Source organism: Ambystoma mexicanum, chromosome 5q (genome assembly GCF_040938575.1).
Source record: "Ambystoma mexicanum isolate Mex_15411 chromosome 5q, UKY_AmexF1_1, whole genome shotgun sequence".
NCBI lineage: Eukaryota > Metazoa > Chordata > Amphibia > Caudata > Ambystomatidae > Ambystoma > Ambystoma mexicanum.
In genome coordinates this window covers 61,498,193-61,524,776 of record NC_090933.1, presented here as the reverse complement: position 1 = coordinate 61,524,776, position 26,584 = coordinate 61,498,193, and the positions used below count along the sequence as shown (strand labels likewise).

The following is a 26,584-nucleotide window of genomic DNA, read 5'->3' as shown; positions in this document are numbered from 1 at the left end:
GTCCCAGATGCAGCGAACACGCACAGGCTTGTTACCACAGCAGGGCAACTCGGCAACCGCGTGTATTCCGGTCCCAAAGCACACGTCTCAATTCAGACCTGGGAACACCAAGTGTACGAATCGTATGAGAGTGCCGAGGACACGGGATTAGCAGTAAGCCAGACGGCGGTGACAGAGCAAGGTTCCTGTGTAGGCTGGTCAGTCCACTGGATGGCGCAGGGACGCTTCCGAAGGCTTACGTACAGGATTTGGTGAAGGTGCAGAGAATAGTTGTTCCCACTATTCTAAAGGGTCGAAGCACCTTTGCAGACGACCTCGTACGATCAGAGGCAGAGTGGTCTCGCAGAACGACAGCAGTACAGGGTGCCAAACCTTCAGCGGGTCACCAGCGATTCCTCAACTCAGCTTCTTGTTGCAGGATACTTGGCTCCTTATCCCTTGTTCGGTGTGAACTCAGGAGATTGACCTGGTAGTGGGGTTTTCAGCCTCCTCTTATCCAAAGTTCTTTTCGCGCCAAAAGGGAGAGGGCCCAATAGGAGATCTGCTCACAAACACTCACACCATACATGGACCTATCACAGACCACGGTGGTCCCAGGCATTCAGGACACTCTAGACTCTCTGGCACCCAGGATGTGTATTGGAAACAGACATCCCAGCCCACATCCTGGAGGCACATACAAGGCATGCAGAAGCCACCGAAAGCGTTGTGTTTCGCGGGAAAGTGCATGACCAAATAAGGACTGCCCCAGGTCGGCTCGACTTGGGTGAAGGTAAAGGGGCAAGACGGTCAGCGGACAGGACAAAGAACCTCGTGGCATGGCCATTTTGGAGCCAGGCCACTCATTTGTGCCAAACGCGGTAAGCGCGGATAACATGGCGAAAAAGGGTTCAAAACACAGGAGAAACGATAGCTGCCACCAGTCCCATCCATGACACACTTGCACATTTCATAATAAGTCCAGCGAGAGTTTCTAGGGCCTTTGGAATGACTAGAGACCCAAGAGCACGGTAATATAAGTTACGTGGCACTCTTGTTTCATGTTGCTCAAAAGCTGCAACATGAGGAAAGGACTAAGGGAAACAAAGTCTCCCAGTACTGACTGTCTTAAGGGCATGTGAGTTTCCCCAGAAGAATTGAGCAAAAGCCCAGAGGGGTGCGGCGGAAGGCTGCGCTTCTCTGGCAAATTCTAGATCAGGGTGTAAAACAGCAAAAGGTTTGGGTGTTACTGCATGGAGGGAAAATTACATACAATTATGAAATCTTTACTAACACAGTAAAAAGGATCCTACCATTCCTCTCTTTCACCCACAAAACAATCACCATCATCAAACATATCCAGAGTAGACTACGCCAACAGCCTATATATAGGAATGCCACAACGCCTACTAAAGAAACTTCAGCGTATCCAAAACGCAGCAGCCAGACTCCTGCTCAAACTACCACGAAGAGAACACTACCCAAGCCCTGAGAATGCTACACTATCAATAAATCAGCAAATAAAGTTCAAAACAATGTGCATAATGCACAGAGCAATCCACGACCAAGGAGCAGAGTTCCTAAACGAGAAAATAACCATCTACCATCCGACTAGACTACTTGGATCAAGCAACGACATCTGACTGGAACCAAAACTATACAATTAAAGAACATTCAGAAGATCATCTTCGTTAGGAAGATTTCTCAGAAATGTGCTAATACCCTTCTACCTTTGAGACCCCCAGCTCTTTTGCTGGACTTTAGGACTTAATTTCTAACCTTGAGAGAGCCTTTTTTCTCACCCTCACATATTTTTATTGTGATTTGCACTGTGTTTCATTTGACTTTGGAGTCTGACAAACTCCATAGGTATCATTTACATTGCGACACACTAAACCTTTGGGAAATCTAAGAGACTTCCCTGTGCCACTGCACTGAAGGTTCTAATACCTTCTCTTGGTGAAACTACTGTTTCCAAGAGCAGTAAAGTGAAATTGACTTTGCTTACATGTAACTTTCTAGACCCAGCACACACTCTCTTACCATAGGGTGCTGGAGGGGTTACTTAGTATCCCCTTTGTCTAGTTTCTCATGTAAGATTTTTGGGTTACCCTTTCTACAATTAATGGCTGGTGGCAGTGGTTTACTTTTTACTACCATTATGTGTTTTTACCACAGGCTGCGTTCGCAGCTGCATTAAAGCACCCATGTATGCCCATTTTGTCAAAACTGCCCTAGTCTGCTTCTTTTGCCATTTTCTGTTGGAAAGGTCCTTCTTGAGATTTACTCTGTGCGCCAAACCAGGTTTGGACCCCTTGTTCGTTTTGTCTTTAGGGGGATTCACGAGTGAAGCCCGCATCTGGCTCCAGTATGTCTGGCAGGGGCAGGAAGCGAGGGAGGTGCCCGAAACTCCACATACTTAATGGATGTCCGGCAAGAGCAGCCTGTTGTGTGATTGACATGAATGGGAGAAACCTGCATAAAAGGCAAGGCTTTTTGGCTTGGAAGGCAGAGTCGACCAGTGGACGAAGGGATTCGAAGAACTTGGAAGAGACGCCTGCTCCAACTCCAGAACCGTTGGTTTGCCTGGTGAAGCCCTGCTACTGTGCTGCAGCTCAGAATTCACTTCGACTAGAGAAGCCCTGCAAGGGCGACTTCTCCACTTGAGTTGGTAGGACCAATCGACTCCAAAGTAAGCCCATCTGGACATCCTCTCATAGCTGGCTGTACTTCCACTGCTGCTGGAACTGAAGTGCCAGGGAGAGGAACACCAGATTGTGTGCGTTACTTTTAAGTCGGACCTGAGCGCCAGGAAAATCCTCTAGACTTCCCTGAAGCAATACGGACCAAGCCTGAACCACCTCAACAGGGTGCTGGACGCCAGATGCGAAGAAAGTCCAGAGTGGAATCAGAGAACCGCAGTGTTGCCATTTGGGTCAGACGCGAGGAGCTGTAACACCGAAGAACCACTGAATCGAAGTTTGCAAATTGCTGCGGCTGACCTTCCCATTGCAGAGCAGGATTCCCCAGAGCTGTGCAGGAACAGAAGCCAGCTGGAACCATTTCTTCTAATCAGAGGTACTGTAAAGTCTAAGAGAACATACCTCTTGTTGTGTAGCCTTGCTTGCTCTCAGACCGGTCTGTTACCTTGCAGAGTTGCTATAGCTCTGCCCCTCACAAGCCTCCCAGCTTGTGGCCCTTCAAGTGTTCTATCTTCTACAAACGTTTCTAAAAACATTGTGCAAGACTTAACCTACCTGCAAAAATTATCTACAGCTCCCCTAGACATTGTGCGATTAAAATTGGCCGTCCTGGCTCCCCGAGTGACTCTTCTTTACCTCCGACTTTGTGCTTTGGCCTTTTCCCCAGGAAAGGGTTAATTTTACTCTGCATTGGAAGGTTTCCAAAAGTACTTATCAGTTTGTGAATTATTTAACCTTTGCTTTATTCCTCTCTCTCTTTTACACCAAACTCAGTATTGCTCTAAATGTACTAGTGATAAATCAATGTCTAACGTGTCCCAGCTATTTAAGTCACCTGAGGGTGTAGGAGGTGTCTGTGTGCAACCACCAATGGGTATCATCTGATTTAGATAAAGTGTTTTGTAGTGTATTATAGCTGTTACATATATTGCTGCCTTCTGAAGAAGGCTTATACAACTGAAATAAATTAGTAATTGTTTTATTAAGAAACATTGAATGTAAGTTTATTTGAATAACTGTACTGTGAAACTGTTACAACATTACTGCTCACATTGACACCACTTGAGATCAGCCTGGCTGCTCAGCCACACTACAAGTCCATGGGCTAGTCCTGTTGTACTAGTGCCAAAGGCAGGATCTACAGAGTTGAGATTCTGTGTGGACTATAGAGCTCTTAATGCAGTAACCACAACTAATGGCCATCCTTTACCTAGGACAGATGAGCTGGTGGACAAACTTGGATCAGCCAAGTTCCTCAGTACATTTGACCTAACCTCAGGCTATTGGCAAATAGCTCTGACAGACCAAGCCAAGGTGAAAACTGCATTTACAACCCCAGGAGGCCTCTACCAGTACAAGGTTATGTCTTTTGACTAAAGAATGCACATGCTACATACTTCAATGACATTGCAGTGTTAAGCCCTACTTGGGAAGAATATCTTGACCACCTCGGATATGTTTTGCATGCTCTTGAGCAGGCCCATCTGACCATAAGGGCAAGTAAGTGTCAAATTGGTCAGAGTAAAGTAGTCTACCTTGGACATGAGGTAGGAGGAGGTGAAATCACGCCATTGCCTAGCAAAGTACAAACTCTACAGGACTGGCCCACCCCTACTATTCAAACACAGGTGAGAGCCTTTCTAGGTCCCACAGGTTACTATTGGAACTTCATAGAGAACTATGGGACCATAGCTTCTCGCTTGAATGTAATGATCTCACCCAAATTCCCCAAGAAGGTCAGGTGGAATGAGGAGTGCACTAAGGCATTTGAAGGACTTAAGAAAGCCCTTTGTCAAGCTCCAGTTTTAAGAGCTCCCGACTACAACCAATCCTTTCTTGTACAAACTGGTGCTTCCAATACAGGTATAGGTGCAGTTCTGAGTCAGCTGGATGAGAAAGGTAGGGAACACAAATCTGCCTCATCAGTAGGAAACTGAAGGACCAAGAAACAAGGTGGGCAACCATTGAATGTGAATGTTCTGCCATTGTATGGTCTTTGAACAAGTTCACATGCTTACACAGAAGTTTAGATTCACATGCTCATGAATATTCCCAGCCAGGCTGGGAATTCTCAGTAAAAGAAATAAATCCGTTTCAGTTTCATTTCTGAACTGTCTTTCTCCTACTAATCAATCACTGGTCTCTTGGTCATTCTACCCTCTACCTAAGCTCCTCCTCTGGCAGCCATCTTCAGATTTGGTAGCACGTAAAGTGGCAGTAGGACCAAGAGAAGAGCCGCAGAGGGGTAGGCGGGAGGGTTCGCATGTGAATCCATGCCAGACCCATGCTGGAGAACAACAGTTACAGGTAAGTAACTTGTTCATTCTCCAGCATGGGTTCTGGCATGGATTCACATTCTCATTAATAAAGAATACATATCACTACACATTCATAACCACGGCAGGTGGCAAGGCTCAACTTAAGCATCTCTTTCCTCCTCACCCGGGTCACCTTCAAGCGAACAGGTTGCGCAGCACTACTTGGCCCCACTCTGGACTCCTCCCTAGAATCCCTGTCGACACAGTAGAATCTCGTGGAGGTGTGCGTCGACCTCCACGTAGCAGCCCTGCAGATGTCCAGCAGGGGCACCCCAGACAGGAACGCAATGTAGCAGCGATTGCTCAGGTGGAATGGGCTCTCGGATGGCCAGGCAGCGGTTGGTTTGCCAACCAGTGACAGTGGGTGATACAGCCGGAGCGCCATCTAGAAATGGAAGCCTTGGACAGGGCCTTCCCATGGTTCACAGAGTAAAGTTCACAAAAAGTTGAGAGGTTATCCGGAAACTCTTTGTTTGGGCCACATAAAACTTCAGTGCTCTAGCGCCATCCAGCGAGTGCAAAGTTCCCTCAGCCGGTGACGAAGGCATCAGAAAAATACAGCTAACACCAAGAGCTTGTTCAGATGAGAGTCTGACGGCACCTTGGGCATGAAGGTGGGGTGCGTCCGCAGAACCACTCTAGTCTTGTGAAAAGTCAAGTAAGGTGGTTTACAGGATATGGCCTGGATCTCACCCATTCATCGTGCACAGATGATGGCTACGAGATAAGCTGTTTTCCATGACAAACTGGAGTGGAACCGAATGCATAGGCTCGAACGGGGGGGTCCCATGAGCCTAGTAAGTACTAGATTAAGCTCCCACGCCAGGGCCGGAGTCTTCACCGGCGGGAGTGAGCCAAATAGTCCTTTGACAAATTATTTGACCAACCGGTGCGACCACAAGGAGGGTCGTCCTGGGGATCTGGTGTAGCAGGAGATAGCTGCCAGATAACCCTTGATGGAGGCATGAGCCAGCCCCGATTTCGCCAATGACGGCAAATATGGAAGCACACAAGGGGCCTTGACCCGCAGAGGGTTGATCGTCTGGGAACAGCACCAAATAGCGAATCTCTTCCACTTGAGTCTAGCATTTCAAGGTAGACCAAGCTCTAGCCTTGGCGAGCACTTTCCACCGGAAGATCGTAGCCACCGAATTCTGACGCTGCAGGAGCCAGGGCTTCAGGTTCAGCGACCCCGGATCGTGGTGGAGAATGGCGCCTCCTTCCCTGGCAAGCAAATCTGCGATCACTGGCAGCTTGACTAGCGGAGACACTGAAATGCTGAGAATGTCCGGGTACCAGATCTGCCTGGGCCATGCCGGTGCGACAAGGATCATCCGACACCGGAACCGGCTGAGCTGACTGATGACTCGAAGTAACAATGGCAACGGAGGGAATGCATATAGAAAAAGAGGCTTTCCCAAGGGAATGAGAATGCGTCCCCCGTGCCCCTCTGCTGGCAAACTACCGGCACTTAGTGTTCATTGCCGTTGCAAACAAGTCAATCTGGGGGTTTCCCCATTTGACGAAAAGCTTCTCCACTAGGTCCTGCCGAAGGTCCAACTCATGACACGAGCGAAGCTCCCTGCTCAGAGAGTTGGCCACCGTGTTCTTTACTCCTGCCAGATACACCGGGAGAAGGAACATCCCCTGAGCGACGGCCCAGTGCCACAAGTCCTGCCCCTCTTTGGAGAACTCCAGGGATCATTGTGGTGGTATTGTCTGTGACGATACGCACCACCTTGCCCTTGAGGGACAGCAGGAATGATCGGAGGACCCAAAACCCTCCCTGTAGCTCCAGAACGTTGATGTGCAACGTCTTCTCATCTGGAAGCCACAGGCCTCTGGTGTGAAGGCTTCCAGTGTGGGCTTCCCATCCTTCCAGGGAAGCGTCCGTCGTGACCATCTCCTTTTGTGGTGGGGTCTGGAAATCCGTGCTTCTGGTCAGGTGCTAGCGCACACCCCACCACCTTATCACCCGACGGAAACCATTGTCAAGCGCAATCTTGCAGGACTTTGAATAGTTCACCGAGAACCTCAGCTCTCAGTAGGCGGACGGTTCTCACCGTGTGGTCGACGGCGATCTCTCTTGATCTGGCCCAGATGAGCCAGTCGTCCAAGTAAGGGTAGACGTGGATCCCTTGCAGCCGTAGATGGGCTGCCACCGGTGCCATGCACTTGGTGAAGACCCTGGGTGCTGACTTCAGTCCGAAGGGAAGGGCCTTGAATTGGTAATGCTTCCCCTGAACGATGAAGCGCAGAAACTTGCGGTGTCCTTTGTGAATGGGGACGTGGAAGTATGCATCCTCCATGTCCAACGACGACAGAAAGCCTGCCTCTTCCAGCTGTCCGAGCACCTGCTGAAGAGTGACCATGCAGAACTTTTGGGACTTTATGTATTTGTTCAGTCATCGCAGGTCGAGAATGGGTCTCTAGCCCCCTGTCTTCTTTCGAACAAGGCAAGTACCTTGAATAAACTCTGGATCCCCGAAGTCACCTTGGGACCAGCTCTATCGCCGCTTTCCTTAACATGGCCTGCACCTCCAGCAGCTGCCGAGGGACATGGTTTTCCTGCTGGGCCATCGGTGGTATTCGAGGACACTTCCATTGGAACTCTAAAGTGTGTCCATGGGCGAGAAAGTCCAGCACCCAACGGTTGGTGGAGATGGTCTCCCACACGCTGCTGAAGTTTGCCAGCTGGCCTCCTACCGGGGTGCACGGGTGGGTGCCCAAAAACTTGTCCGGTTCATTCCTGCTTGGAGGTTGACGGGCCGCCTTGCGGGCCCGGTCGATGACTTCCTCCTCCACTAAGGCCTTGGAACGGCCCCTGTTGGTTGCCTGGGCCGAGGAGCAGGATGGCTGGCTGACAAGAAGAGGAGCCCCCGCAGAAACTTCAAAGATCAGGTAGACTTGCCTCCCGAGGACCGAATGGATGGCCGTTGTTGCTGAAGCGCACGTGCCGGCTCCGCCTTGATGGCTTGCAGGGACTCATCCACCACCTTCCCAAAAAGGTTGTCCCCGTCAAAGGGCATGTCCAGAACCCTGGTTTGGATCTCACGTCGGAAGTTGGTGGCTTCGAGCCAGCCACAACGCCGAAGGAAAAAGCTGTTGCCCATCTGGCGGAACCCCGCGTCGGCAGTAACCGTGATGGCATGATCTGAAGCCACCTCTCCCTCCTGCAGAATCTCCAAAGCTTCTCACCTCTTATAATGAGGGAGGAAAGGAGCGAGCTTGAACCACAGCTCCCGGTTATAGAATGCCACGAGGGCTTTGGCGGCCTTGATGGTCATTGCTGCAGAATAGATAACTCATGCCCATCGCCTCCAACTTCTTACCCGCTTTGTCAGGAGTGGTGGCCGCTGCAGAAGACGTCGATCTGGACAACTTCTTGGCCGCAGCAGAAACCACAGAGTCCGGTGATGGCTGGGCCCGCGAGCACTTCGTCGCAGAGTCCGGCACCCTATACTTCTTCTCTAGGCGGTCCCTTTTTGCTGGGGCTGTAGAAGGGTTCTCCATGAGCATCAGCCCTTCATCCGAAATGTCGTCCAAGAGAGGAACTGAGAGGATGGTCTTTCTCTTCGCCTCGCAGCGCTGGTATAAGAACCCCCCCTCCTCCGGTTTGACCTGGAACAGCTCAGGGGCCCTGGAGATCATCGCGTGGAAAGATCCAATCTCGTCCGGAGGGGAGGACCTTGGCGGAGGCGATGGGAGGTCCCCAATCCCACCATCGTCATCCGTACCAGTCGTCGCCGTGTCCATCCCCACCTCATCTGCACAGGGTGGTGAAGGAGGTGAAGAGTGGCAGTTGGTGCCTCTTCCTCTTTTTCGTTAGCGGTTCCCCCGCCAACCGGACAGAACTGGGGCCACAGGCGGGGTGGGTGGTGTAGCCACCAGCCTCCTCCATTGTATCTCGGATACCAACATATGAAGAGTCAAGAGGATGTCCACAGAGGTATCTAGGGGCAGGCGTAGGCAGCTGGGGGACAGGAGCAGGGATGGGGTCCTAGTCATCCTGAAGTTCATCAATGGTATCCTTGTCGTCGCGCCCTCGTCATAGTGAGTGACTCCGCCGTCGCCAATGTCCAACTGGATGGTCTGGAGATAAACAAGCTCATACTCCTCGGCCGAGGAGATGTCCGTGCCCTGGAGGCCCTCAATGCCCCCCCTTCTTTGCGTTCAGTGGGGACAGCCTTGTGAGATGATCGGCATCTCTCCAGGGTCTTCTCAACGGGTATGAACAAGGTCTCACTCGTGGCAGGAAGGGACACCCTTGCTGACGGAGGGGCGCCCTGCAGGTTCTGCCCCGGCGACCTTTGATTGGACTTTACCACCACCTCGATGGAAGGCGTTGCCTTCGTCTGGTGTACTTGGGCCTTCACATTAAGGCCAGGTCCCATGTCCTCCTTGGATTTCTCCTTAGGGTATGGGTCAGGCCCACGCTCCCCTTTGGCCTGATCCGTCGCGGGTAGGCTGGACGCAGTACCCTGTTTGGACATTTCCTTGGTTGTGTCTGGGGCCACCTTCTACTTGCCCAGTTGATCCGACTTACTCTTAAATGATGATCCAGAGCGTTGACTAGAGACCGATGCTGCTGCAGATGTTGAGCACGCCATGCCCGCCGAGGAGCCCGCCGCAGCAGCGCTTCCTACGGTAGTGGACTCACGGTGCTTGGCCTTTTGTTGGACCCCATGGGAGGGGCGGCCGCAAAGGACTTAGAAGCCTGCTCAGCTTTCCTGGATCGGGAAGAGGCATGACCCTGGCAACCACCCGGTGCATCACAGAAAAAGAGGTGCGGTCATATAAACAGAATGATGCAGTGACAGTTATGGGTGTAGTGGCATAGATCTGTAATGGCTAAACAAATTATAGCAGCAAGACCAACAAACTGACAGCAAAGAAATACGAGGAAGCAAAAGGGAAAGAAATGTAAAGAAACATGAAAAACGGTCACCGGGAATGGTCAGAAACTGTGCGAAAGAGAGCAACATAGCAATAGAAAGGGGTCAATGGCATTTTTCAGCCATTCCAGAGTAGCTATTCGACAGCTGTGCCCAACTCAATGTTAAATCACTATTCAAGAGATCTTTTTTTTCTTCAAATCTCTTAGTTTATTTTAATCTTCTTGTGTTACTCATTTATTTTAACCATTCATTAAATGTACATCATAAGAACTCATTCATGAGACTTCACTAATATAGCTCCTGGGTCGCGATTAGTAACTCCTGGTCAGAGGAAAATCTTGACACTGTGGAGCTTCTTACACATTCTGGTGCACCCACTCTTCCAGTTGTTTACGCCGATCCTTCAACATGCGCTTTGAGAGTTCATGGCAAAACGCACAATCTTCCTCCTTATGCGCTGGATACAGGCAGTACAGGCACGGGGAATGTTTGTACATGTAAACAAACCGGAAAGCGCAGTCAGAGCAGATCTTGAAAAGGGACTGGGAATCCTTCTCGTCCAACATGATCCACGTGGTGTAGGCCTTAAGAATCTTCTGGAATCTTCTCCGAAGAAACTAGACAAAATCCACCCTTGAAGGGCTCTGAAGAAATCTGAAAACGGGTCCCCGTTAATCGGAAGGATCGATGGAGCACGAGGCTCGATTAACCGAAAAATAGAGTGAAACTCTTCCAAAAAAAGCGGAAAATGCAGAAAAAAGACTGCAAGCTAAGCACGAGGACTCAACACTTTAACGGGTGGTAAAAATCTGAAGATGACTGTTAGAGGAGGGGGTTAGGTAGAGGGCAGTTATTGGCTGGGGGCAGTATGACCCAGAGACTAGTGATTGGTGTTAGGAGAAACAGTTCAGAAATTAAACAGATTTTTTTTTTACCGAGGATTCCCAGCCTGACGATGGGGAATATACATGAGCATGTGAATCCATGCCAGACCCCATGTTGGAGAAAAGGGATAACCTGGAATTCAGAAAACGACTCAAAACTTGGCTCTGCGCTCCGGAACAAGAAGGGAACTACCAGAAAGCTCAAACCTAACGAGAAACAAGAAGCCCAGGGAGGAATCCATGATTCCTAACCTAATCTTCCAAACCGGAGAGTGGGGGTAGGAAGCCCGCTCAGCCTGCCCTAACCTAATCTCCCGACTCAGGGGAGGATGCCCTGACCACTCATGCCCACATACTGCTAGCGCATAAGGGAAAGCTAGGTAGCTAAGGAACCCCCCACTGGACGGGCAGGGAAGGACCAGAATCCTTAACCTAACCCTCACCTACCAGAGGACGGGGGAACGCGCCTCCATCAACCATGCTCACATATCACTGTAACTTCGCTCCTCACTCCAGAACCAGAAGGAAGCAAATAGGAAGCGTAGACCCAGCGGGAAACAAGATACCCAGGGTGGAATCCATGATCTCTAACTTAATCTTCCTAAACCTGAAGGGACGTGGGGGGGAAGGGGGAGAAGGACACCCCGACCACCTGAGCCCCCAAAGCCATTCCCATATTGTGGTAACACGCTCCGAACTAAAATGTACACATACCACTAGAAACCTAGCTTCCGTTCCAGAATCAGTAGAAAGTGACTAGGAAGCAGACTCACCAGGAAACGAGAAGCCCAGGGAAGAATCCATGAACCCCAACTTAACCCCAAAAGGGAGAGAGGACACCCTGATCACCCATGTCCGCATGACGCTAGTGCATAGGAAAATCTTTTCCCACTACACCCTACTAACCCCTCCCACACCACCACTTTTATTCACACCCTTCTTTTTCAGATCCCCCAAAGCGCCTGGGGACCACTCCGGTGGTGACGATGCAAATAACTAACATTAACAGTAAAAAACGAAGTAAACATTTTTTTTACCAGTTACAGTTCTTTGAATTTTTTTTATGTGCACATTATTTTTTTTTTTAAACAAAAAGCTAGGCAAGTATGTTAACACGTACTAGTACAGAATATGCTTAATCATAGTTAATTTCTTGGGTTTTGTGGGAAGATACTTTTACTGTGGTCGCTATGCAGTTTGCAAATGTCACTGTACCATAGGTGTGTGCTCACAATACATAGCCTTGTGTGCTTTACTTCTAGCCACAGAACGCATAAAAGAGGGCATGTAATATGTCTTCCCTTCACAAGCATAACCAGAATATGAATGTCATTTGTAAGACGAGTAATGTGTGCTAATAGATACTCGGATTTCAGTGCCGGGTTCAAAATTGCAGAGAGCAATTTAGCTCCTGGATATAGCCTAGAGGAGCCTGGTAAGAATGGTAACAACAACTACCAGGAGCTACTTTTACCTCCAAGTCAACTGGCGCCATAGAAAAATACATGTTAAATTAAATGGGTGTTTGAGGATATGCAAAATGGCGTTTTAGTTCAGGTCTAAAAGAAATATAATGTAAAATAATGGCTTCAAAGTTCCATAGTTTGTATTTCATGTGGAAGTTAGATTTGAATTGTATTTTGTTATTTATATAGCGCTCTTTCCCCACTTGTGGGGCCTCAATACGCTTTTTCCTTTGTTGAAGCGTGTGTGCATGTTGCAGTTCTAGGACATGGGTGGCTTGCAAGCCTCGACTTAAGCAATTCTGACCCAGTGTGGCACATACCAGTATTCACAGTTTGAGTGTGGGACCTGCAAACACTCACATTTCCATCCAGATGCGACGCAGTATAGTGTTCACAATAGTACATTAGACATTCACAATTCTTATCTAGATGTGGCACATGCTAGTAATCACAGTTCCGAGGTAAGGTAATGTAGAGTGGCAGGGTTTTCTGCAGTAGAGTAATTGCTCTACTCCCCACCCATGACACACTTGGTTTGGTGGTTGATGCTGGTTTACGGCTGGTCGCTGGCTTCCCCTGCTGACACCTGCCGACACATCTTTAAGCCGCCAATGTAGGAGCTGCACTTTGCCTCGGTCCCTCAGCCCCAGAGGCTGCTGGGCAGCGAGCCCATAACAGGTCATGATAAGGAGGGGTGGATCAATAGGGTCCGGGGGGAGGGTGCGGGAGGCGGGACATAGGAAGGGAAGCTCGGAGGCGGGATATGGAGTTGGCGGCGGCGAGCATGGGTAAAACCAGCTCCATGATGGTGGAAATGGGGGGCCAGGGGACTGTGCAGAATAGGCTCACCTGTTGCCAAGTTGTGAAAAGGCACAGGGAGCCGGTGTGCAGAGGGTTATGCCATTGCATGCACACACGCCCAGATGGACCAATAAGGTCCGGGTGGAGGGGGCGGGAGGCGGGATATAGGAAGTGAAGCTGGGACGCAGGATATGGAGCTTGCGGCGGCGGGCATGGGTAAAACCAGCACCATGATGGTGGAAAGGGTGGAAGAGGGTCCAGGGGACCGTGCAGAATAGGCTCACCTGTTGCCAAGTTGTGAAAATCATTGAGGCTCATGCTACATATGAACTCCCTCCTTCTGCAGCAGCAACAGAGACCAAACAAGAAAGGTGTCGTCACAGAAAAAGAGGTGTGGTCATATAAACAGAATGATGCAGTGACAGTTATGGGTGTAGTGGCATAGATCTGAAATGGCTAAACAAATTATAGCAGCAAGACCAACAAACTGACAGCAAAGAAATACGAGGAAGCAAAAGGGAAAGAAATGTAAAGAAACATGTAAAACGGTCACCGGGAACGGTCAAAAACTGTGCGAAAGAGAGCAACATAGCAATAGAAAGGGGTCAATGGCATTTTTCAGACATTCCAGAGTAGCTATTCGACAGCTGTGCCCAACTCAATGTTAAATCACTATTCAAGAGATCTTTTTTTTCTTCAAATCTCTTAGTTTATTTTAATCTTCTTGTGGTACTCATTTATTTTAACCATTCATTAAATGTACATCATAAGAACTCATTCATGAGACTTCACTAATATAGCGCCTGGGTCGCGATTAGTAACTCCTGGTCAGAGGAAAATCCTGACACTGTGGAGCTTCTTACACCTTCTGGGCCAGTAACTCCAAGTTCAACTCCTGTAGTTTGATTTATAACTGTAGATAAAATAAGACTGACTGGGCAACTCCATTCACAAAACATTTTATTGCAAAGCAAAAAATGTTGAAACCAGTATAACAAAGGGAACAGGGTTTGAATTACGGTTAACTTCCAATAAGAAACGCACATTAAGCAAATGTTTTAAACAAACATTACTACAGTGGTATACTTCCTCTAAAATTGTCATTGCTAATGTGCAACTAATGAGAAAACTAGAATTGAGTTATGCTTTGACAGTTGAGCAGTAAAAGGAGACTCTGTTTTCATCAATTCACAGATGGAGTAGTCTTATTTTATGGTTCCGGTTTGAACAAGTAGATTCAACAAGTTTGCAATATTCACTTCTGAAAAAGAAAAAAAAACGATTAACTACTATAAAATGTCCAATATGTGCTTCAAATGCTTTTTGTATGGAGGAATATTGGAAGACGAGAAATGTTGCTTGTAACACTTATTTGATTACCCTGGCACACCCCTTCTGAAAGGTTGCAGATTTGGGTTGATACTTCAACTTGCCGATATCGAACTAACCTGCAGTTGTTTCTGCTCACTATTGTTAATGTAACAAGCAATACACAATAGATTGCTAGCATATTAAGAGGCGGGTGGTTTTGATCAGAAGTCCTGCGGGGCAATGGTTTCACAGGTGTACTTCACATAATATGATTCAGTTAAGAGCACGCAGTAATCCCGACATGGACTGCATTAAGCTTATTACAAAGTTCATAACAGCGTATAAAAACACAATGTAAATCCCCAACCACAGAGAAGGAACAAGTTACTTACCTGTAACTCCTGTTCTCCAGCATTGGTATCTTTGATAGATTCACATGCTTTGAATATTGCCAGTCATCAGGCTGGGAATCCTCGGTAAAATAGAGCAGTTTAAATTAAACGGAAACTTGCTTTACTTTAGCACTCTATCGTTGTCGTATTAGGTCATACGGCCCACAGCCAATAGGAAATACTCAACTCTTGCGTGTCGGCAATCTTCAGATTTGGCAAGCGCACATGAAGTGGCAGTAAGAGACAAATAACGAGCCATGAAGGGACGGAGGGAGGGTCGCACATGAATCTATGAAATATCCCAATGCTGGAGAACAGGGGTTACAGGTAAAATTAACGTGCTCCTTCTCTAGCCATGAATCGTTCATAGATTCACATGCTGTGAATAGATTATAAAGCAGTAAAAACAATAACCAATACACAAGGGTGGAGGAGCTTCCTGTATCACTTACCAAAGGAGATTTACCAACCTTATGCGAACAGGTTTCATAGAACTGCCTGGCTGACTCTAGACTCTGCAGAATCCCAGTCGACACAGTAGAATCAGGTGAATGTGTGCACCGATCACCATGTAGCTGCGCGGCAGATGTATGGCAGCGGAATCCTTGAGAGAAATGCAGTGGTTGCGGCCACTGCCCTAGAGGAATGTGCCCGGGAGCGGTCTGCTCGCCTGCTGGTGGCAGAAAGATGCAGGCCACAATCCATCTAGCAATTGAAGATTTAGAGACAGCCTTGCCTGGCCCTGTAGGTCCAAATGCCACAAACAGTTGATCCCTTAAACAGAATGACTGTTAAATGTTAAAGGTATTTGTACCGCGCACCGTCACCAACACAGTTGGTCCCCAAGCGCTCAGGCGGATCTGCAAACGAGAAGGTGGGATGGGTTAGTAGGTGAAGTGGGAGTAGGATAGTGAGAGGAGTGGTGTTCTGTTGGCAGCTTCAACTCAGTATACACCGGGTGCTGAGCCCTGGTGCGAAGATCGGATCGATGTCAGTCCTCATGTGCTGTTGGTGCGGCTTATGTGTTGTTGCGGTGTTGTGAAGTGCGTGCAAGTTGCTGTGCGAGAGATGGTTGTGTGAGATTTTTGAGTGAGACAAGTCTGCAGAAACATTCAGAGCTCTGTCTGAGTGTGGCGCTCGCTAATCTTCCCAATCTAGTCAGAATGGGCGAAGGGGTTACGCCTGGCAGTGTTTTGGGTTTGTGTGACACGCTCCTTGTGCTATTCTAACGCGCTCTGTAAGTGTTCTATTTCTGATGGAGTGTTGTGGGTTGGGTTTTAGGATGGTGTGATGCGCTCGCCGTTCTATTCTTGCAAGCCCTATAAGTGTTCTAATTCTATTGGATTGATTAATGTGGGTTGGGTGTCTATTCTCCTCCTTGGTTGTTGGAGCAGGTGTTGTGGTCTCCCCTTACAAACTATCTAAATGTGTCTCTTGGGAGTTTGGATATGGTACGGGGGAGGCAGTGGATGAGTCATTTTAGGGCTTTAGTCTAGGTCTGAGTATGTGATCAGTCTATAGTGTCCTCCTTTTGTGGCTATTACTCATAATGTCTTATGGTCTGTCGTGGGGTCCTTTCTTTGGGTTCTGTGTATGTCAGGAGAGACTGATTTGTTGCTTTGGTTTACCAGTTTGATGAAAGTCTCCACTGATATTTCTGGGAAGCTTCATAGTTTGTTTGGATGTTCCTCGTGGGTGTCGGTGGGGTTTGAGGTGTGATCGCTTGGTCTGTTTTGTATGGTGTGTTGGATGGAAGTTATTTTGTTTTATAAGTGGTCTCCTAGGTCATCGCATAGTTTCATCAATGGAATTGGTGTGTTGTTGCAGCCCGGTGAGTTTATTTCGTTTATGATTTTGAAGAGTTCTTTTTGGGCGTTTGGTGCTTTGAAGATTTGGTTGTCGTGTTTCCTCTTTGCTTTTTGTATTTCCTTTTTGTATGAGCAGATTTGTTGCAGGAATTTCAATTTGTTTGCAGTGGTGTTGTTGGTCCTCCATTCATTTTCTAGTTTTCATTTTTTTTTCTTTTCATGGCGTCGAGTAGTGGGGTGAACCATTTTGCTGTTTTCTTACGTGATGGGGTCAAGGGCTTTTCTTTGGCGAGGTTATCTAGGGTTGTTGCGATCCAAGTATGGAGCAGGGCAACTTTGTCTAGGTCAGCTTCTTCCATGGTTGTTGCTTGTGGTTTGCAGAGTTCCAGGAGCTCGGTTAGGTTGGTGTTTTTTATGGTTGTCCAATTTCTTTTCATCATGCTCAGTGGTTTTTCTTGTTGCTTCTGTGTTGGAGCGGCTGTTGTGTTATGACTGGAATGATGAGGTGATTGCTCCAGAGTATTTGAATTGGGGATGCCGTGGTGATGAGATCCTTGTTGACGAAGAATGCATCAAGTGTGTGCCCTGTCAAGTGTGTTGCTCCTTTGACTAGTTGTTGTAGGTTCATGGCTGCTAGTTGGGGGGGGGGGGGGGGAATTAAGGATTTTTGTGTGGTTGTGGTTTCTTCGTTGAACCAGATGTTGAAATCTCTGAGGATCAGATGATTGTACTTGATGGCTAGGATGGTGATTGCTTCCGTGAAGGCGTCTACGAAAGTTGCATCGTAGGTTGGCGGTCTGTATATCAGTATGAATTTCAGGTTTGTTTTGGGGTTTACTGATAGCCGTAGTAGTAAGGATTCGCATTTAGCGATGTTTAGTGGGTCTTCCATTTTGATGGCCAGTTGCTCCTTGTGGATGATCGCTAGCCCACCCACCCCCCTCTTTTGGATTTCCTGTTTGCCTGGATGCATTTGATGTTTTCAGGCAGTGGTTGAGGGTGATCTCGCAGTTGTCGTCTAGCCACGTTTGTTACAAATAGGATGTCTATGCCTCCGTCTGATAGGAGGTCGTATATTTCAGTTGAATGTTTGGACATTGACCTTGCATTTATTAGGTTGCAGTGAATTCTCTGGGTGTGATTTTGTTTTGTGGTTATTAGTCGTTCCGGTTTGTAGTTGTCCGGTCGTGGTGTTTCCGTATTGATGTTGGTAGGATGAAGAACGGCGACAGCTGCTTCTTCATTGAAGCAGTCCAATAGGTTGATAGCAGGGCTAATCAATTGTGGCGCTTCTGCTGTGATGATGCTTGGTTGAAGATCAGTGATGGCTTCTTCTTCATTGAGTAGCATTGTTGGTTGTCAGGGCTTCGCAGTGTTGGGTGGGATGTTGTGGAAATCGATGGCGCCCCTCTTTTCTTGTGATGTAAGGGGTAATAGGGTTGGAGTCATCCCACTCTCTTGTTGAGTACTTGAGGGCACGCACCATAATCGGTGTGTGCAGGGTGCGATCTGCCGGCGATGCGGGAGAGCCAAAAAAGACTGGCAACACCACCTGCTGGTTAAGATGGATGGATGAAGGTATCGTAGGTATAAACTTTGTATTAGTCCGCAATACAGCCTTGTCCTTGTGGAACGTCAAATAAAGCGGTTTTGAAGAAAACTCCTGTATCTCTCCCACCCATCTCACCAAAAACGTTATTTCCACCAAAAAAGCGGTCTTCCACGACAGGTGTTTGATGGATGCCTGGTGCAGGGGCTCAAAAGGGGATCTCATAAGCTTTGTGAGCAGTACCTCGAGTTCCCAGGCTGGGGTGGGGCGGCGGACTGGAGGGAATGAACAAATCAAGCCTTGTAGCAATTCTTTGACTAGCCAATGAGACCAGAGGGAAGACTTTCCAGAGGATCAGCAGTAACTGGATATTGCGGCCAAGTGCACTTTAATGGAGGAGTGCGTAAACCCTGACTCCGCTAGCGACAAGAGCTACGGCAGCAGCTTCTCTGGGTTGATGGTCTGGGGCTGCAGGTGAGGTCTTCTGCAACACACCTGGAAACGCTTCCACTTGCTCTTGTAGCATTTTAGAGTGGCTGTGGCCCTTACTTTAGCCAACACTTCCTGGCAAGCCTGCAGGAGGGAAATGGTCCCTAATTCTAGGAACACAGGAGCCAGGCGGTCAGATTGAGAGAGGCCGGGTCGTGGTGCAGAACCATTCCCTGGTTCCTGGACAAGGGTTACTGGTGCGGGGGTAGCCTGATTTGAGTTGTCGCTGAGAGAGCTAGGGGCTCAGAGTACCAATACTACCTCAGCCACACTGGGGACACTAACATCAGTCTGCACCAAAACGGTTTGAACGTGTGTAGGACTCATGGCACCAGAGGAATGGGGGGAGGGGGCACTGAAATATCCCCTCACATGTGAACGCAAAGGCGTCCCCCCAAACTGACCGGGTGAGCAAACCGGCTGCCAAAGGCCTTGCAGCGGCTGTTGAATGTGGCAAACAGGTCAATTTCCGGGGTTCCCCACTCCTTAAACAGGTGTAGCTGGTCTTCGTGCAATTCCCATTCGAAGGTCAGCGAGCCTGAAGTGGGCACATTGAAGGATGTGTTCAATCACTGACCACCAGAGCAGGCCCTTCCTGAAAGCTGGAGTTAGCGTACTGTGGTCCTCCTAGGAGCCTGAAGCTTGTAGCCAGCTGGCATCCAAGAACAGCTGCACTGGTCTCATGCGTAGTCTGCAGTTGGTGACCAGTGCAATGCATGAAGACAACATCCCCAGCAAAGACTTGTAGTTGCAAACTGTGGTCGTCTGGATTTGCTGAGGCAATGCAGCTTCTGCAGAAGGGCTGTCACACTCTCGTCTGAGGTGAAGCCCATGGCGGTGGGAAGGGCGTGGTGTTGGCGCCGCTTGGTGAAGGATTATTTCCGTGTTTGTTGCACCACTGAGTAGATCACGCCCCCATCACAAAAAAAACAACTGCTGAATCTGGAGCGGTGAAGGCCACGGGAAGGGCACAGTGTTGGAGCAGCTATGTGAAGGATTTTTTTCCATGTTTGTTGCACCATTGAGGAGACCACGCCCTCACCACATAAAAACCAACTCCTGAACCTAGAGCGGTGAAGCCTGCGGTGGTAGGAAGAGTGCAGTGTTGGCGCCGCTTGGTGTTCGCGCCAAGTGTGAGAAGTGCCAAGCCATTTTGCTCCTGTCGAGCATTGAACTGAGGACACTCGGAGCCAGAGGCTGCAGGGCGACCCGAGAAGCAACTGTCGGGGTGACCATACGAGAATAGTAAGACCAATAAAGTTGGAACAGAAGGAGGTCTAGACGTGATACCACCCCAAAAAAAAAAAAAAAAAAGAAAAAAAAAAAAGAAAAAAAAAAAAGAGCAAGACCTTTTTCCCCACTCTCGTATTTTTCTGTGATTTGGACACTGTTTCTTTTGACTTTGGAGTCTGACAAACTCCATAGAAATCATCTTTACATAGTGGGACACAGCACCTTCAGTGCAGTGACAGAGGGAAGTCTTAGATTTCCCAAATGTTTAAATATCTTCTCTTGGGGAAACTACTGTTTCCAAGAGCAGTGAAGTGAAATTGATTTTACTTACATTTTGTAACTTTCTAGACCCAGCACACATTATCTTACAATAGGGTGCTGGAGGGGTTACTTTGTAGCCCATTTGTCTGGTTTCTCATGTAACATGTTTATGTTACCCTTTCTACAATGAATGGCTGGTTGCATGAAGTGGTTTACTTTTTCCTACCATTGTGTGTTTTTAAAGCGGGCTGCAATTGCAGCTGCAGTAAAGCACCCATAGGTGCCCATTTTGTCAAAATGGCCCGGTCTTCCTTTTTTGCCATTTCTTTTTGGAGAGTTAATTCTTGAGATTTGGTCCCTTAGTTAGTTTTGTCTTTTGGTGGGATTCACTGGTGAAGCCCGCCTCTGGCTCCAGCGTGTCTGGCAGAGGCAGGGAGTGAGAGAGGTGCCCGAAAATCCCTGTGCTCAATACCCTTGGTTACAGGAATGCAACCATAGGTGATTGGCGAGCTGGCTGTCCTTTGAGGACAGCCACCCTGCTATGTGATTGAAAGCTTGGCTGCAAATGATTGGCAGAAACCTGCATAAAAGGCGAGGCTTGGAAGTCAACCACTGGATGAAGGAATCCCAATAAGAACTTGCAAGAGACTCTTGCTGCAACTCCTGGACCGTTGGTTTGCCCGGTGAAGCTCCGAATTTTAGAGAAGCCGTGCAATGGACGACTTCTCCCCTTTGGTTGGTGGGACCAATCAACCCCAAAGCGAACTCGTCTGGACAGCCTCTCGGAGCTGGCTGTACTTCACTTCCACTGCTGCTGCAGGAACCGATTGTGTCATTCTTAAGTCTGACCCGAGCTCCAGAAAGATCCTCCGGACTCACATTAAGCAGGACTGACCAAGCCTGAGCCACCTCAACAGAGTGCTGGACTCCAGATGCGAGGAAAGTCCATTAAGGTATCCAAGAACCGCCCGGTGGTGCTATTTGAGAGAGTCACAAGAAACGGAAACCGCGAAGTGCTGCAGATCTGAAGTTTGCCCATTGCTGCAGTCGACCTTCAATTGGTAGTGCAGGAGTCCCCAGGCGCCCTTCCTCTTGTCCCCACAACTGAGGCCCAGGAACAACAGGATCTGCAGACCTACACAGGAATAGAAGCCAGCTGGAACCACTTTCATCTAACCAAAAGTACTGTAAAACTAAGGGGTTGCTTATCTCTTGTTGTGTAGCCTTGCTAGCTCTCAGTTGAGTCTTGTCTTGGTTGCTTTTGCAGAGTTGCTTGCAGCTTTGCCCCTCACAGGCCTCCCAGCTTGTGGCCCTACAGTGATTTCATTTTATACCAACACTTCTAAAACATTGTGCAAGTCTTTTTACCTACGTGCAAGTGCTTCAGCTCACCTCACATTGTCCTAACGCCCTGAAAGACTCATCTCCGACTTTGTGCTTTACCTTTCCCCCAGGAAAGGGTTAATTTACTTTGCATTAGAGGGTTCAAAAGTACTTACCTGCTTAAGAATATGTGTTAACCATTGTTTTATTCCCTCATGTTTTCCTTTTGACATCAACCTCAGTAATGCTCTAAATGTGCCATCGATATATCAATGTCCACAGTGTCCTAGTTACTTAAGTCACCTCAGGGTGTAGGAAGTATCTGTGTGCCATTCCAAATGGGTATCTACTGCTTTATTGAAAAAGAGTATTTTTTAAGTATATTATTGTGTTACATATTTTGCTCCCTTCTAAAGAAGGCTTATTTATTAATTTAACAGTCAGTTGAATAATTGTTTAACCAAGAAACCTCGAGTTTAAGTGTTTACTTGGATACTTGTCGGTGTGAATCTGTGTGATAATATAGCTCACATTGACCCCTCTTGAGATAAGCCTGGCTGCTCAGTTACTCTACCAACTTGTGTAGTACATGCTTATACCAAAGGTTGGGTCAACTAATGCCATGAGGACAAGGCTGGTGCAGTCTCCGACAGGACACTGCATACAATCTTGCCTAACACCCATTCGGGCCCTCTACGCAACATGTGCGACTGGATGTATAACATTCGGTACAAGCACGAGGACGGAGTGGTGTGGACATTACCCCCCACTATCTTGTTATCCCCCCCCTACTATCCCCCACCAAGAGTATCGCTGGGTGTATGACAAGAAGGGGAACAGAAAGCGGTGCATAGGCAGGCTAGGGAGCAAAGGGGGCGGGGGGGGGGGGGGGGGGGGGATTTGACGGAGTCAAACTTTGGGTGCCCCTCGAACCAGTCAGGCGTTTTTTGCTCCTAAGGCCAGCCGGGACTGATCCTTGGCCTATGCCGTGTCCTGTTGTGAACTCAGTTTATATTATATTTTAATAGTCCCTTGGTTTTAAAATGTTTAACTTTTAACAGTGATTTGTTTTTAACGGTTGAGCGCCTATTATATTGTATCTTACATTTTTAAGTTTTACTGTCTACCTACTGTCAGCCATTGGCCATTTGGCATGACATGCATTACGCACCGTAATAGCATTACTGATTATTGTATCTGCTTAGATTCACATGCTGTGCATATGGTCCGACATCCAGTGGTAACCACGGAGTATTGCATCTTGTCTTTCGGGGACCGAAAGGGGACGTCGGCATAGGCGTGTCTGTAACACTATCCCCATCGTGACGTGTGTAGTACCCAAAATAACTCACGCGCCGTGGTCCCTTTGATTGTATTTTTTCTGCCATGAGGGAGCCCAAGGCTATAGTGAGCGAGTACATAAAGAAAGAAAGTAGTAAAACGTCTATGTTCCTTCCACCACTGAGCGGGGAGGTAGGGAGGGCACATGTGAATCTAAGCAGATACAATCATCAGAAATGCTATTATGGTGAGTAATGCATGTCTTCTGATGCTTGTTAATCTGCTTAGAATCACATGCTGTGCATAGTCTAGCGAGCAGTACCCGGAGTTGGAGGTGGGTTGTGAGAAGGAACAGTAGAGAAAAGATGTCTTAGTACTGCTTGTCCCACCTGAGAATCAGACCTAGAATGAGTGTCTAGGCAACAGTGTTTTGTAAAGGTGTGTACAGAACTCCAGGTTGCCGCTTTGCAAATGGACTCGAGAGGAACATTTGCAATGAATGCTATGGATGCGCCAGTGCCTCGAGTAGAGTGTGCTCTAGGCTTGAAGGGCAGTTCTCTCTTAGCAAGAGAGAAACATAGTGTGATGCATTTGACAATCCACCTTGAGATAGCCGATTTAGAAGACCCCTTCTCTACCAGTTGCCACTGAAACAAAGAACTGTTTAGTCTTCCTTAGTGGTTTAGTTCTTTCCAGATAAAACTGGACTGCCCTGCGCACATCTAGGCTTCTTTCAGCCAGGTTAGTAGGGTTCTGGAAGAAATTGGTTGTTCGATTGACTGGTTGACATGGAACTTCGAGATGAATTTAGGCGCAAACCTGGGATGTGTGCGCAGAACCATCTTATCTTTGTGGACTGTCACAAAGGGGTCTAAAACAGAAAGAGCCTATAGTTCGCTAACCCTTCTGATAGAAGTGATAGCCACTAGGAAGGCTGTTTTATAAATCAGGTCTTTTAGACTTGCTTTATGCATAGGCTCGAAAGGAGCTCCCATGAGCCTGGTCAAAACCACATTCAGATCCCATCCAGAGGCTGGGTGAGAGATGGGAGGATAAACCCTCTTAACCCCTTCCATAAAGGCTTTAATCACCAGTATTTTCCACCATGATACCTTTTGCTGCAATTTGGTGTAGGCTGACAGAGCAGCGAGATGAACCTTTAGGGAATTGAAGACTAACCCAGAGTCCAACAGATGGGTTAGATACAACACAATGTGTGAGGGTGATCGACGCCCTTGGAATTGCACCAGATGACAAAACGTTTCCATTTGCTGGAATAGCAATGACATGTATTAGGTTTCCCGCTCCCCTGAGACTGGTGGGGAGAGGGACATTTCCATCAGATGAGCGACTCAGGGTTGGTGGGCCCACATGGGGTGCATCTTGTGCACTATCTTGTTGAGAAGGGGAGTCGGGGGGGGGTGGGGGGGTAATTGGAGGGGGAGGCGTAGACACATTTCCCCGACCAAGTAATCCATAGACCGTTCCCCTTGGATCGGTTCTGGGGGTACCTGGAGGCGTAGTCCTGGAATTGGGTGTTCTCCTGAGTAGCAAACAGGTCGATCTCTGGGAAACCCCATTCTGCGAAGACGTTGGACACAATGTCTTCGTGCAGTCGCCATTCGTATTCTTCTGGCAGAGGAAAATCTCTGCTGAGTACATCTGCTAGAAGATAGAGTTCCCCTGGAACATGTTGGGACAACAAAAATATCTTGTGTTTGAGAGCCCATATTCAAATGTTTTGGGACAGCTTGGATAGCCCTGGAGAGTAAGTGCCCCCCTGTTTGTTCAGGTAATACATTGCTGTAGTGCTGTAGGTTAGGATCAGCACTGTCGTCCCTTGCAGTTGCACCTGAAAGGCTTTCAATGCTTTGAACACCGCTAACAGCTCCAGTAAGTTTATATGGTTGAACGCTACTTGAGGGGACCACACTCCGTGGTCTGCTGAAGCAGGTGAGGGCCCCCCCCCCCCCACCCCGTGAGAGATGCGTCTGTCGTGAGAGTGGCTTCCACTGCAGGGGTGGTGAAGGTCTTCCCCTTCAAGAGGTTTTCTCTTGACCACCACTGCAGAGAGAGAACGAGGGCTGGTGAGACAACTAACATATCTTCCCATTGTCTGCTGGCCTGACACCACTGGCTGTTGAGCCACTCTTGCATGGGACGCATGCGGAGCCGCGCGTGGGGAACCAAGTATATACATGACGCCATCATCCCAAGCAAACGCATGGCTTTGCGTACCGTCACCTCCCGACTGGCTACATATTGAGGAATCTGAGATAGCATGTTCTGTACCCTCTCGCTGGAGGGGAAGACAAGACCGTCTTCCGTCCGAAAAAGCACTCCCAGAAATTGTTTTACTTGGCTGGGGACTAAGCTGGATTTCTTTTCGTTGATTGAAAAACCCAGGCTGAAGAGGAGATCTACTGTTTTTTGGGTGTTCAAAAACAAGCGTCAAACGATTCCCCTGTAATGAGCCAGCCGTCGAGGTAAGGGTAAACTGGGACTGAAGGTCTGAGCAGGTGTGCTGCTGCCGACAGGACTTCGGTAAACACCCTTGGCACCGAGGCGATGCCGAAGGGGAGTACCTTGAATTGGTAGTGTTTGTCCTGGATCATGAACCTTGGGTATTTTCTGTGCGCTGGCAACATTGAAATATGAAAGTATGCATCTTTCATGTCCAATGTTGCCATGAAGTCCCCGCTGTTTCATCAATGGGATCACCTCCTGCAGTGTTACCATGCGAAACATCTAGGGTTTTATAAACTTGTTCGCTGGGCGCAGATCTAAAACAAGACGCATGGTGAGATCCTTTTTTGGGTACAAGGAAGTACACTGAATTAATACCCTTGTTTACCTGAAAACTAGGGATGGCTTCTATGGCGTCCTTTCCCAGCAGTGCTTCCACCTCTTGGATCAGGATCGCCAGATGGTCCGGTGACCGTGCCGTAGTTTTGACCAGCACGGACTTGCCCTCGAAAGGACTGCTGAGAGTTATTACCCCTCTGGGAGGAGGGTTTCTGTGTAATTTGGTGCAGAGACCTTCTAGTCTCATGCTCCTTCTTGGCTGTCTCCAACGCTTCATCCACTGCTTTCCCGAAGACGTTAGTCTACTCAATAAGCTTATTAATGAGGGAGGCCTGAGTCTCAGGTCTAAATCCCGATGTATGCAGCCATGCGTGTCTTTTCAGAAGAGTCCCTTGTGCAAGAGACCGGTCTGCTGTTTCTGCAGTGTCCAGAGTGTTCTTCACCAAATTCTGGTTAACAAGTCTTCCCTCCGCAACAATGGCGATAAGCTTTGTTCTGGCGGGTTCAGGAACATCCTGGAGGCCTTCTTGGAGCAAGATCCATTGGGCATCAGCATTGCTTGCTAATAGCATATTATTAGCAACCCAAATGGTGTATGCAGCTGCTGATGTGCAAGTTTGCCCAGGGCATACAACCTTTTAGACTCCTTGTCCGGTGGTGATTCTCCCGTGGCAAGGGGTACTCCTGCCCTCTTGAGTGGTAGTCCCTACCAGTGATTCTGGGATGGCGTGCCCTTTGATATACAGAGGGTCGGAGGGAGAAGGCCAAAATAATTTTTCGACTCTCGGGTTCACAGCCCGTGTCTGAGCAGGTGTGACCAATGAGGGAGCTACCCGTCTCTTAACAGAGTTAAGGAGGGGGATGGATTGATTCGCCGGAGGTTTTTCCTTAATGTCCTCCACGAAATCCTGCTCAGGTACCGCCTCGAGTGGCAATTTTGAAGTATTCAGCTGCTTTTTTCAACATGGAGTTGAAAGCCATTTGGTCATCTACAAGGGAGGCCTGGTGAGCCGGGGTGGACGGAGGAGAGTCTAGGCACAAAATATCAGTGTCCTGATCTTGCTGTGTCCAAGGGTCTTGACCT

The 26,584-nt window shown here is 48.3% G+C and overlaps 1 protein-coding gene across 3 annotated transcripts in view; it reads right to left on the bottom strand.

Moving 5' to 3' along the window:
• Window positions 1-13,991: 13,991 nt before the first annotated feature.
• Window positions 13,992-26,584, bottom strand: part of LOC138497209 (uncharacterized) — a 306,729-nt gene continuing 294,136 nt past the window's right edge. For all 3 annotated transcript variants that reach the window (XM_069620532.1, XM_069620531.1, XM_069620533.1), the window contains one exon: window positions 13,992-14,309. In XM_069620532.1, coding sequence (XP_069476633.1) covers window positions 14,254-14,309 — 56 coding nt within the window. In that variant the 3' untranslated portion in view covers window positions 13,992-14,253. The remainder of the gene's footprint in view (window positions 14,310-26,584) is intronic.